Below are 14,035 nucleotides of genomic sequence, written 5' to 3'. Positions count from 1 at the left end.
TCCTGAATTTCAGTCTATGTAGATTTCCAACCATTCAATTTTTAAAATGTTTATTTCAGACAATATATCTGTCAAACTTTCCTGCCAACTCTACTATTTTCCTAGACGTCTGTGGCGTTGATATACAGGAAGTAACCACATGCCAATGTGAACGATCTAATCCCCATGCTAATACTGGATATATCACATTTTCAGTAGCCACCTCCTCTTCCCGTTTTGTCTTGCTGATTAGAAATCTCAGTCTACGGATTCACTTGGGAAATATGGATTTGAGCTCAACATCTCTAGAATCCAAATCTAGTAATTTGCAGTTGCCACAACATACTTGTAGCTTCTTCCCATTATTCATTGTGATGAATCCTATCTAGTGAGGGCAGAGCATAGGATTGCCAGGTCCCTCTTTGCCACTGGTGGGAGGTTTTTGGGGCAGAGCCTGAGGAGGGCGGGGTTTGGGGAGGGGAGGGACTTCAATGCCAGAGCATTTGAAAACAGCAGAGCTAATTAATTTCCTGAACCAAATATTTTTTTCACTGTGTTTTAAAAATATTTATACCTTGTCTTTCAATTTGTTGAAACCGTAGGCATTTAACATTATAAAACTGCAATACAGATTAAAATAAGACAGCAAAACCAAAACAATAATGACGTAAGTAACATGTTTTCACTAAAGAAAGACCAAACATTGAATCCCTGTTCAAAACAACTGATGCAGACAAAATCCTACCTAAGCATTGGCCTGAGGCACGGTCCAGCTCAAACCCATTTGAGCATTGTTGCTAAAAAGAAAATAGAAAGGGCACTCAATTCAAATAATGGATGAACATCAATCCACAGATCTGATGGAATACAACCCAGCCCCTTGCTCTTGTATGCTGATTCCAAAAGCACACAACACATACACAAAATACAGATGTGTTACATGAAATTAATGAGATGAGGCCTATTGTTACTCTTAGGTCCCGAGCACAAAAAGGTTGGATCCAATGGAGCACTTCCATTTCTGGAAGGAGTATTTCTTTGAGCAAAAAAAAATTAGTTCCCTCTGCAGAAGGACATTTGAATCCAACTCAAAGCCTTCTGTGCAGTAAAAACACTTCTTCCACTAGAGCTAAAGGAACTGGGATCTGAACTGTCTGAGACTGAGAGGGAAACAGATTTTGAGGTTGTAGTAGACAGCTCAATGAAACTGTCAACTCTGTGTGCAGTAGGGTTCCCAGGTGGGTTGTTTTGGCGGGCAATTGTCCGCCAATCTACCGGGCTACTCCAGAGCAGGGTAAACCCGGAAGCGACGGAATCGCATTGCTCGTGATCACCCCAGCCCCGCCCCCCAAAACCTCTCGCTGATGGAGAGGGGGGACCTAGCAACCCTAGTGTACGGGGATGTTGGGGATAATTAGGAAAGGAATTGAAAATAAGATGGCCAATACGGTAAAGCCCATATAGATCTATGGTAGGGTTACCAGGTCCCTCTTCGCCACCAGCAGGAGATTTTTGGAGGGGAACCTGAGGAGGACGGGTTTGGGGAGTGGAGGGGCTTCAATGCCATAGAGTCCAATTGCAAAAGTGGCCATTTTCTCCAGGTGAACTGATCTCTGTCGGCTGGAGATCAGCTGTAATAGCAGGAGATCTCCAGTTAGTACCTGGAGGTTGGCAACCCTTATCTATGGTGTGCAGAAGGGGGCAACTAAGACAGGGGTAAACTGGGAGGCAAAAATTGGCCCTGGGAAATGCTCTGCTCCGGCCCTGCCAGCCCAGTTTCCATGGCAGAATGGAGATCTGAATGGATTTCTTAGTTCCTAGTCCAACACTCTAACCACTACAGAACGCTGCCTTTTACCTGGACTTATATTTTAATGCAACTTCTAGAGGCTTTTTTTTTTTTGCAAGAACTTTTTCCCCATAACTTTTCTGCCATGCTGACAGAGATTAATCAATAGTGAGAAGATATTTGGCTCCAGTTCTCCCTGGCTCTAACCCATCACCATAAGCTGAAAGTAATTGCATAACTTTCTGGTCCAGTTCTGTGCCTGCCAACCCACAGCAATAACCCCCCCCCAAATTGACATGTTTCTATATGTATCTCTCACCTGTGTCTTCCCACGATTTATAAGGCAGCCAACCACCATGAAAATGGTCAGTATCCTGCAACAGGAAGAGAAACAGGCTGTAAACATTGTCATGTGGATGCTCAACTTGTGGGGCAAGATACAAGCAAGCCCGCTATTCTCTGATGTAACTCTCTGTCATCCAGAACCAAACCAGAGGGAAGATTAGGTAAGGGCAACTTACAATCACCAAATCTGAGAAGTGGATATTGACAATGGACACATTCATAACTGCAGCAGCCACTAGAATTCAACAGTGCGCCAAGCAACATGTTATGCACAATCACATTAATCTTTTCTCTGATTTTTGTTTAAACCACAAACAGTCTCTTGAAGGCTGAAAGTTTCATCAGAGGGTGGAGAAGGGGAGGGTCACTATGCTTTTTCCCTTCCAGCTGTACCTTTTTTTCCTGCAGGATGAAAAACAGCTTGGGGTGATTTTTGTTGTACAGGAGGGAAAAAAACTCACTATCAAGGGATGTGCAGCCTCACCTCATTGCTTGTCCACTGAAACTCCCCATGTCTGGAAACTGCTCTCAATTAAAAGAAAAAACATTGGAAAAAAGTTACACACACCTGCGTATAATGTGTAGTTTGGCCCAGGATCCTTCCCCTCTCCTGTATTAAATTTGGAGGAAACACATTACTCTTATAAAGGTTAAGAGAATGCAAAAACAAGTGCCCTTTGAGGAGCCACCCCGTGCTTCTGAATGAGTCACTGTTCTGTGTATGCCTCCCCTGAACAGGTAAATGTTGGTGCATTTCCACATTAAGAATAACTAACAATTTCATCTCTCCCAATAAGAAGGCAAGGCCAGAACAAGTCAGTCATGCAGTGAGTCATGCGGAGGCCGCCTCCTTTGTAAGTGTGCATACTTTGGGAGCCACCAGTTCTTTAGTGGCACTATTTGTTGAGGCATGCGATTTTGGAATGACAGGGTTAATCTCTGTTATAACCAAAATGCTCGCTCAGCAAAGGAAAGGCTCCTTCCAATCAGCCATTAGTTCTTCCAGATGAAAGATCATGCATGAACTTCTAAAACCCTTGGCAAGCTTCGCTCACACACTTTGTCCTTGGAAAGTGGAAATTAAGCTGGGAGGGTGGGGGTGTCTGGGTAAGTGCCCTGCCCGGGGAACTTCTGAAACTGACGTTGGACATGTTCGTTCACCTAAACCTCTAAAAACACATTTAAAAATCTTGGTTGTTATAATTCTTTATCTCACTCTCTTTTTCAAAAAACAGTACGTTTTGTAAGAGTACTTTTTTTTAAGAACATTGGCAGGGAGTCAGGTAGGATTGCCAACCTCCAGGTACTAGCTGGAGATCTCCTGGTATTACCACTGATCTCCAGCTGATAGAGATCAGTTCCCCTAGGGAAAAGGGCCACTTTGGCAACTGGACTCTATGGCATTGAAGTCCCTCCCCTCCCCAAACCCCGTTCTCCTCAGGCTCCGCCCCCAAAACCTCCCGCTGGTGGCAAAGAAAGACCTGGCAACCCTAGAGTCAGGGCCATGATGAGCCTTGCTGTACAGCTTCTTCTTTGACACAGGGGTTTCCCCCCACATGGGCAGCTGGAAGCCTCCTCAGTAAAGGGTTCCATCCAGACAACATCATGGCCAATCTGTGCATTACTTCTCTGGCTCCCCTTGTTTCTGCTTTATTCTCGAGAAAATATAAACCTAATTTACTCTGCTTTAAAAGGGGGACCACACTAGTATCCCATTGGGAACCTGTTGACAGTGCTGCTGCAGAATGTTGAATTGAAATGGACTTGTATATGTAATTGACTTATTACAAAATGAATGATGCAATGTGGGGCTGAAGAGACGAATGTGAAACGGCCGTCCCCTAGCTTTTGGATTTATACCTACTATTGGATATCCTGCTGAACTGATTAATTTTGAAACTCAGAAGAAGACTTTTTGCCTCCAGATACACACCAATAGACTGTTTCATGCTTACTTGTACATTTGTATATAACCAATCACTTAGTTGCTAAGCTTTCATGTTGTACACTTGTTTTGTTCTTTCCATCTTCATTACTCATTATAGACGTGTTTTTTGCAACCTGTTTATGTGCATTTGTGTACCACTTTCCCGTGCTAATTTCCAAACCTTAAAAGGGGGACCGGCTGAGTGGCTGTGGGTGGAGCCTCCATCCTGACACTTCCCTGTTGTCACTATGGGAAAGGGGTTGGGGCCAAGGACAGCTTGTAAAATGGTACCCTGCATAGGGTTGCCAGCTCTGGGTATGGAGCTACCTGGAGATTTTGGGGGTGGAGTAGGGTTGCCAACTGCCAGGCAGTATTAACCACAGTTATACCAAAAAAATCAGCATGAAGGCTCTGCTCTTAAACATCAGATTGTATTCACCAATTATGAGTATCCCTTATTTATACAACACTATATGTATAAAAATAAAAACATTTCCACAAAATAATACAAAGTGTTAGTTCACACTAGTCAATTTCAAAATCAGTTACTCAAGTGTAAGCTACAAGAGAGTCCAAATGAAGTTCAATGACAAAACTAAAGCATAAATCGTACTGCGGCTGCCTTCCTGGCATTAATAATATTATGGAACACTGTTGTATAGTAAGGAATACAGTTTAAAAAGAGTATACATTTATTTTTTTTCTTTACAGAGGTTTCATACCTGATTAACATAACGTGGGCAGTTTCCCACACAGAATTCAGACAAACATTTAAAAGGAAGACCAACTTACTGATGAAGTATACGAAACGAGCACCAACCTAGGGTGTCATTGAGTTGGACTTTACGCTGTTGAATTTCTCTTCATATTGTGGGGTTCCCGACCGGGAGAATTCCGGGAACTCCCGACACCAGGGAGGCGCGGTCTGGTGCGGTCTTCAATTCGACTCTGCAAATTCTTCACCTGGTAACCTTCTTGGGCGTTCACCAACTGTGCTTTCTTGCGCCTCGTCTCACAGCCGGCACGAAATCTTTGGGCTCCGGCTGTGGAAAGGCAGTCGCGGCGCGACTTTTTGCTTTGAACTTTATTACATACAAGGTATACAAATTCCCTGACTTTCGTCTGCGGGAAGGCAGCCGCAGTGCGATTTATGCTTTAGTTTTGTCATTGAACTTCATTTGGACTCTCTTGTAGTTTACACTTGAGTAACTGATTTTGAAATTGACTAGTGTGATTTAACACTTTGTATTATTTTGTGGAAATGTTTTTATTTTTATACATATAGTGTTGCATGAACAAGGGATACTCATAATTGGTGAATACAATCTGATGTTTAAGAGCAGAGCCTTCGTGATGATTTTTTTGATATAACTGCCAAGTAGTAGCAGGAGATCTCCTGCTAATACAACTGATCTCCAGCTGATAGAGATCAGATCACCTGGAGAAAAATGGCCGCTTTGGCATTTGAACTCTATGGCATTGAAGTCCCTCCCCTCCCCAAACCCCACCCTCCTGAGGCTTTGTCCCAAAAATCTCCCGCCAGTGGCGAAGAGGGACCTGGCAACCCTAGGGTGGAGCCTGGGGAAGGTGGGGTTTGGGGAGGGCAGGGAGCTCAGCAGGGTACAATGCCATAGAGTTAGGGTTGCCAGGTCCCTCTTCGCCACCGGTGGGAGGTTTTTGGGGCAGAGCCTGAGAAGGGCAGGGTTTGGGGAGGGGAGGGACTTCAATGCCATAGAGTCCAATTGCCAAAGCGGCCATTTTCTCCAGGGAAACTGATCTCTATTAGCTGGAGATCAGTTGTAAGAGCAAGAGATCTCCAGCTAGTACCTGGAGGTTCAGTATAGGAATAGCTGTAAATAATGCCAACAAATTTGTGGCTATATATTTTCAGTATGTGGTAATATACCCACCAACATCTCATATTACCAACAAAAACATGTATTTATTTCTTTTGCACATAGAATTTTTAAACAGTGAAATATTTCAGCAATTCCTATAAGAGGTAAGTATTGCAATAGTTTAAAATGTCCCCTATAAGGTATATAATGTCCTATAAGATGTATTTCTTTTCTTTTGCAGCAGCTGGTTGGTTGAAGGAGAAAACGATCGTTTCAAGGCACAAAGGCCAATTCTTCTTCAGTTCTTCCTATATGATACAACAAATAAAGCTTTTTGATAATTATACATATCTTTAAAAATTATTATTCTATATCAAGACTGCAATAAATAACAATTCCAACACTCTCATTAATAAATATATACTTACAAAAATACGTCCTATGCAATTACTCATCATCATCCATAGTAACAGGTTTCAGTCGAATAACCATTTATGGATATAATATACAATAAATCCCACACAGGGTAAGTGACAGGAATCGATCCACTCCGGTAACGATCCTAATGGCGTTATTACAATAGTGCAAGCTAGTTACCTAAATAGCTCTCCGGTGTTCGCTCCTCAATGCAGCTGATGTACATCGCCTGTGAGCCAGATTCTTAAAGTGACAGTACTCATTTACAGAAAACAGGACAAATCGTTCTCTAAGTTTAAACCATGTGGCGCCATGGTATTCAAAACATGTATAAAGTATGCTTCCTTACGTCTAAGGATTCTTTTTTAGTCACTCCTATTAAATCTGTTACTTTGTAGACGCCAAATCACAAAGAATCTTAGCTCATTCTCATTGTGTTTTAATTTTAAAAAATGGAGAGAACGATTTGTCCTGTTTTCTGTAAATGAGTACTGTCACTTTAAGAATCTGGCTCACAGGCGATGTACATCAGCTGCATTGAGGAGCGAACACCGGAGAGCTATTAGGTAACTAGCTTGCACTATTGTAATAACGCCATTAGGATCGTTACCGGAGTGGATCGATTCCTGTCACTTACCCTGTGTGGGATTTATTGTATATTATATCCATAAATGGTTATTCGACTGAAACCTGTTACTATGGATGATGATGAGTAATTGCATAGGACGTATTTTTGTAAGTATATATTTATTAATGAGAGTGTTGGAATTGTTATTTATTGCAGTCTTGATATAGAATAATAATTTTTAAAGATATGTATAATTATCAAAAAGCTTTATTTGTTGTATCATATAGGAAGAACTGAAGAAGAATTGGCCTTTGTGCCTTGAAACGATCGTTTTCTCCTTCAACCAACCAGCTGCTGCAAAAGAAAAGAAATACATCTTATAGGACATTATATACCTTATAGGGGACATTTTAAACTATTGCAATACTTACCTCTTATAGGAATTGCTGAAATATTTCACTGTTTAAAAATTCTATGTGCAAAAGAAATAAATACATGTTTTTGTTGGTAATATGAGATGTTGGTGGGTATATTACCACATACTGAAAATATATAGCCACAAATTTGTTGCCATTATTTACAGCTATTCCTATACTGAATTTCTCATCTTAGGATAAGTGTATAGAGGTGTCTGATTTGTTTTCCAGTACCTGGAGGTTGGCAACCCTATATAGAGTCCAACCTCCAAAACAGCCATTTTCTCCAGAGAAACTGATCTTGGTCTTCTGGAAATTAGTTGTAATAGTGGGAGATCTGCACCTGGTGGTTGGCAACCAAAGCACTGTACCTCACCATCCCCCCCCCCCCGCTTTCCTGCCAAGCCATGCTGTAATGTTACAGCATGGCTCAGTAGGCCATGGGAAGGGTGGGCAAGGGGGAAAGGGGAAGAGCAACAGGTATTTATTTATTTATTGAGCTTGTATCCCACTTGATATCCTGGTCAAGACCGTGCGCAGATCAGCTAACAGTCATAAAAATGTAATATACATACGTTAAAGACATAATACATACAATATGTGTGTGTAAAGTGCCTTCAAGTCGCAGCCAACTTATGGCGACCCCTTTTGGGGTTTTAATGGCAAGAGACTAACAGAGGTGGTTTGCCAGTGCCTTCCTCTGCACAGCAACCCTGGACTTCCTTGGTGGTCTCCCATCCAAATACTAACCAGGGTCAACCCTGCTTAGCTTCTGAGATCTGATGAGATCAGGCTAGCCTGGGCCATCCAAGTCAGGGATATATAATATACATACATTTAAAACATAATAATTTTAACTTAAAAGCTAGGTCAAATAACAATAAATTGTTCAATCAATTGGCGTTTAGAAGCTTGTACTATGGGTTGATAGGGTTGCCAACCTCCAGGTAGTGGCTGGAGGGCTCCTGGTATTACAACTGATCTCTAAGTGATAGAGATCAATTCACCTGGTGAAAATGGCCACTTTGGCAACTGGACGTTATGGCATTGAAGTCCCTCCCCTTCCCAAACCCCACCCTCCTCAGGCTCCACCCCCAAAATCTCCAAATATTTTTCACCTAGAGCTAGCAACCCTAGCGACAGAGGAGGCAGCTGCATCAGCAAGCCATGCAGGGCTATGTGAGTGTACATTGTTCCGGCCTGTTGTCATATCGCTTGCTGGTGCGACTGTGGCAGCAGCAAGTTTTTGTGCTCCCGTGATGGGAACACACAGCCTATATCAGTTTTAGAGGCCTCATTAGGGTTGCCAACTCCAAGTTGGGAAACACCAGGTGAATTTAGGGGCAGAGCCTGAGGAGGGAGGGTTTGGAGAGGGGAGGGACTTCAATGCCATAGAGTCCAATTGCCAAAGCAGCCATTTTCAATGCCATAGAGTCCAATTGCCAAAGCAGTTGGGACAAAAAATCCCAACTTCACATATACACTGATGGGATCTGTGCTGATGGTGACAGACCAAGAAAGGGATCTTGGGGTGGTAGTGGATAGCTCGATGAAGATGTCAACCCAGTGTGCGGCTGCTGTAAAAAATGCAAATTCCATGCTGGCCATAATTAGATGAGGAATAGAGAATAAAACTGCTGATATCATACTGCCCTTGTACAAATCTATGGTGAGACCACACTTGGAATACTGTGTACAGTTCTGGTCACCACACCTAAAAAAGGATATCACAGAGCTTGAGAAGGTGCAGAAAAGAGCAACCAAAATGATTAGTGTACTAGAGCAACTGTCCTATGGGGAGCGGTTAAGACGCTTAGGGCTGTTTAGCTTGGAAAGAAGGCGGCTGAGGGGAGACATGATAGAGGTCTATAAAATTATGCATGGTTTGGAGAGAGTGGACAGGGAGAGGTTTTTTTCCCTCTCCCATAATACTAGAACATGGGGTCATCTGCTAAAGCTGGAGGGTGAGAGATTCAAAACAGATAAAAGGAAGTATTTTTTCACACAACGCATAGTTAAATTGTGGAACTCCCTGCCCCAGGATGTGGTGATGGCTGCCAGCTTGGAGGGCTTTAAGAGGGGAGTGGACATATTCATGGAGGAAAGGGATATTCATGGCTATTAGTTAGAATGGATACTAGTCATGCTGCATACCTATTCTCTCTAGTATCAGAGGAGCATGCCTATTATTTTGGGTGTGGTGGAACACAGGCAGGATGGTGCTGCTGCACTTGTCTTGTTGGTGGCTTCCTAGAGGCACCTGGTTGGCCACTGTGTGAACAGACTGCTGGACTTGATGGGCCTTGGTCTGATCCAGCAGGGCCTTTCTTATGTTGTGTTCATTTTCTCCAGGTGATCTGATCTGTATCATCTGGAGATCAGCTGTAATAGCGGGAGATCTCCAGCTACTATCCAGAGGTTGGCAACCGTAGAGATTGGCATCCCTAGCGGCAACCCATAGTGCAAGGTTCTAAACTGTAGTTAAGCCAGCTCGTTAAAACTTTACTTATTTATTTAGAGAATTTTGATGCCACCTCTTCAAGGAATCTGCCTTTTCATGGCATGGAGGAAAGTAACATCACCCGGTAAATAGCATCCCACTAACCCTTTATTAAAGGGACAGGACATTTTTTTTTCTACAGGCAGCTGGCAGCCCTAGCCATTCTCAGCCTAGGGTTATCAGGCTGCAGCCTGCTATCATCAGGAGCAATTGGAGGTCACCCCCAGTTCCTCCCATTATAGGGTTGCCAACCTCCAGTAGCTTGAGATCTGCCGCTATTACAACTGATCTCCAGCTGATAGAGATCAGTTCCCCTAGAAAATGGCCGCTTTGGCAATTGGACTCTATGGCATTGAAGTCCCTCCCCTGCCAAACCCCGCCCTCCTCAGGCTCTGCCCCAAAACCTCCCGCCAGTGGTGAAGAGGGACCTAGCATTCCTATCTCATCAGCACCCCAGGTACCAGCAGGCATAAAAGGGAATTGCCGCCAGCTCTCATGTATAACAGGAGGCCTGCACAAGAGGGGACAGAATCCACCACAATGTTTTTTTGTGCCAACTTAATGGAAAGGAATGGGCATTGCACAAGAGCAAAGGGGGTCTATACAAAAGAACTTCTTGGTGGATAGGACCCAGCATGCCTATTAAATAATCATATTTGTTGCAGTTTAAGTAACTGCTCTATAAAATATAATCTAATTAAAACCAGTTTAGAAAGGCCTTTGTTTCGGGGAAAGGAGACACCTTTTCATTTGCCTCTCCAAACCATGCCCTGTGCACTCAATGGATGCTACTAGCCCATTTTCCTCCCTGTACATTATACAGACTGCAACCAGTGCAGTTTCCAGTACTGCTGGCAACTTCTCAAAGCTTTCAAAATAAGCACAGAAAACTCAGCAAATCCCTCCGCTAGCAATCCTACCCAGGCAGATGTTGCTTATTTGGCAGCTTTTTACGCTGCAGAAAAATAAACTTGTTCTCTAGAGAGAGCGCCTGGAATCGGATCCAACGCAATTTGAAGGGCTATGTCATCCACCATTTAATGCTGCACTTCCTTCACTGATCTTCTGCAAGCTTCTCAGAGTCACGGGACAATTTCAAAAGCAATGCAAACGTGCACAATTTAGTTTTCACAAATAAAGGCAATGAAGCTTCATTACACAACAGCAAACTTCGGGTTCGCAGCTGGAGGCATACTGGCTATTTGACAAGTACACCTGTATAGTACACATGAACCTGCAAGCACCTTAAAAAGCAAACTTAAAATGTAATGTATGAAGGGTCCCCAGAGAAGCTTTGTATTCAAAGTGCTAAAATTAAAGCATTGCCAGCTGGGACTGCTAAACGTCATCAGAGGGATTTCAAGAATCGAATGACAGCAGTGAAATTAGAGAGTTAAAAAGAACAAGATTAACCTTTTGGTTAAACTCCTTAACCCCATATTCAAGCTTAAATACATGTAATTGTCTCATTACTGTCACCCTCCATCTTCCTCCTTTCCCTCTGTCATCTTTTTTCCCTTTCAAAATTTAGATTGTATGTTTCTTGGGTGAAAGACCTATGTTTTGCCTGTGTTAATAACACTTGGCATTTGTATAGCACTTTCAAATGTTCAAGATCACCTTCCTATCTGTGCAACAACCTTGCAAAGGAGGTCACTATTGATATCCTCATATTGAAGAAGAGAAATTTGCTTGCCTAAAGCCACCTAGTGAGTTCATGACAGAGGCGAGATTTGAACTGGGGACTTCCTGATTTGTAATTTACGGCGCCATCCCAAATAGAATCAAACCCTTCTAAAGCCAATGGACTCTTAACCATAATATTATTCCCCTTCTCCATTGGAACTAACAGTGGGACAATAATAGTTATAACTTTGGTTATTATTTCTACAAGTTCCTGTAACTTCTATAAATTAATGTCAATGTGAGTTTTAAAACCCATCTTCTTAGTCTACAAAACAGTGGAAGGTTCCTCTTGTAAGGCTATGGTCTGCAACCCCATCTTCAAGACAGCTACACTCCAGTAAGACATAGCTCAACCCTTTCAACTATCAAGAAAATTTCAAGCTGGGTATGCTGGTTTAGCAAACAGTCATTAATAGAATAATTTAAATAATTTCCATTGCAGTTAAATGACTCACAACTTGAAATCAATAACTGCTAATGCTTGCTTGTGGAGAAAACCCTCTTGGATATTCATGCATCTCTATAAATTGTTGGGGCCATAAAAGGCAGAATATTGTATAAACAATATTGTCCCATATTGAATACATATAACATGAAAGAATGGTGTCCCCTTGCCCCGGTTCTGTTTCTTTACATGCAGATCTGATGGGATGGGCAGTCTTTGCTATGGACGGAATCTGCCATTCAACAAATAATAATTTAAAAGACATACATATAATGCATAGGACCCACCTTTTTAATCCTGTCATGTCCAAAGTGGTGAAGAAAGCTGAGGTGTTGAAAACAGTGTCCCGAATATTTGCTGAGTAGCTAAAACTTAAGTTTGTACATCAGAGCTTCTGCTAGAAGTCCGGTCCCACCATCATTTATATATCCCAGAGAACGAAATAGCAAATAATACAAAAACAGAGTTAAGGAGAAAGAGAGTGAGGGAAGGAAGGAAGAGGGAGGGAAGGAGGGGAGAAGAGGGAAGGAGAGGTCTGCTCCTCCTCAGACACTGGAGAGAATACAGCAAAGGCACCTGGTTTTGCTTAGTACTCTTCTGTAATTCAGCATTAAACCAATTGGAGGAGGAATGTTAAAAATGAACACTTCATTTTCTAAGTATGTTAAACAATGCAAATGGGAGGCCTCAGCCTGGGGACAGCTGGCTTAGATTAGAGAGCTCACCAACTGGCTAGACTCCTCACAACACTCCTGAGGAGCCTGCCAGAATAAGAAAATGCCGGCCATTGGAAGGGAAGCGTCTTCTTCTGCAAAGCTTACAAGGAAGCGTGCCTCAGCAAAGGCAGCACTGGCCCAGGGCAGGACAAATCCGAAGCAAGGGGTTGTTGAGAGCGACACACAAACACACACCAGGGGCCGTCCGCAAGGAGCCAGCTTGCTTACATCTCACAGAGCTTCTCCTCCACTAAACTGTTTCTTGCCAATGGCACATTGAGGAGAGCTGGGGCCACCTGAGAGGTAAAGGGCTCGGCTTGGTGACAGTCGCTGACACAAGGATGCTACAACGGTTTGTCCTTTCTGACACAAGAACAGCCAAGAGTTTAAAATGCTTAAAGGAGAACAGCTGGCACAACCACTGGGCATCTGCATCTTGGCATGTTTTCAAGGTAGCGTGGAAATAAAGGTTGCTTTTTGCCAAGGAGGGAGATTATCCGTCTGTCTTCGCTGCTTTAGTTTGTTTCAGTGTTCCCTGGCCTTAGTTCAGAGGTGCCAAAATAGAAAGCCCTAGCCCCATAGTAAGTTATTACTTAGAGTGAGATGTAGGGGAAATGCATCATAAGTAACTGAAGAAGGTGCTATCTTTGAGGAGGACAAAAACCAAGAGTGCTTCGTATAATATTTTGTGGTGATGTTTTCAAGATGTTAATAGGATGCAACAAAATACCTTGGGCCACCCTGCTTTTCTAAAGATGTTTGGTTTCTCCTATACGAATAGGGTTGCCAGCTCCAGGATGAGAAATACTGGGAGATTTTGGGGGTGGAGCTTGAGGAGGGCAGGGGTTGGAGAGGGGAGGGACTTCAGTGCCATAGAGTCCAATAGCCAAAGCGGCCATTTTCTCCAGGTGAACTGATCTGTCACCTGGAGATCAGTTGTAGCAGCCACCACCTGGAGGTTAGCAACCCTAGGCATTGAAGCAGGTTTACTTGGCTCAAGCTATTGGGAACCATTTTCTTTTAATCTGCTTTGCTGTGCTATGTGTGGCATCCCGTATTATAGAGCCTGATGTGTAGGGGGAGCTAACAGGTGGATCAGGGCTGGCTTCAGCATACTCTGAAGTAGGGCTTTTGCCGGGGCCCAGGCCTTCTGGTGGGGCTGTCACCGACCCCACACGCACACTCCCTTTGCCACCTGCCTACTTGAGGTTTTCCACCAGCCATGCTCCCAGCTGTCCAGGCGGGGTCATTGGGGAAGGTCATGTGGGCAGTGCACAGTGGTGGTGCTCTTGGTGGCCAAGGCAGCAGCACTCCCAGCTGTGTGCACCGGCCAGTTCTGTTGGGGACAGGGTGTGCAGGTTGTATAGGCAACTGAGCGTGGGTGACAAGAGAGCTTACGAGTGGAAGAG

The 14,035-nt window shown here is 43.4% G+C and overlaps 1 protein-coding gene across 2 annotated transcripts in view; it reads right to left on the bottom strand.

The window, feature by feature from the left end:
- FBLN5 (fibulin 5) overlaps nucleotides 1–12,455 on the bottom strand; it is a 74,794-nt gene extending 62,339 nt beyond the window's left edge. The window contains exons 1-3 of one of the 2 annotated variants that reach the window (XM_056851174.1): nucleotides 12,198–12,455; nucleotides 2,088–2,142; nucleotides 725–776 (exon numbers count right to left, since the gene is read on the bottom strand). In XM_056851174.1, the coding sequence (XP_056707152.1) occupies nucleotides 725–776; nucleotides 2,088–2,142; nucleotides 12,198–12,214 (124 nt within the window). In that variant the 5' untranslated portion in view covers nucleotides 12,215–12,455. The remainder of the gene's footprint in view (nucleotides 1–724; nucleotides 777–2,087; nucleotides 2,143–12,197) is intronic. The other variant, XM_056851175.1, reaches the window with a different exon arrangement.
- Between the last annotated feature and the right edge of the window lie 1,580 nt (nucleotides 12,456–14,035).

The sequence above is a fragment of the Euleptes europaea genome, chromosome 6, assembly GCF_029931775.1.
Source record: "Euleptes europaea isolate rEulEur1 chromosome 6, rEulEur1.hap1, whole genome shotgun sequence".
In the NCBI taxonomy this organism is placed as follows: Eukaryota; Metazoa; Chordata; class Lepidosauria; order Squamata; family Sphaerodactylidae; genus Euleptes; species Euleptes europaea.
The sequence above is the reverse complement of the archived record's forward strand: the minus strand, read 5'-3'. Positions and strand labels throughout refer to the sequence as shown.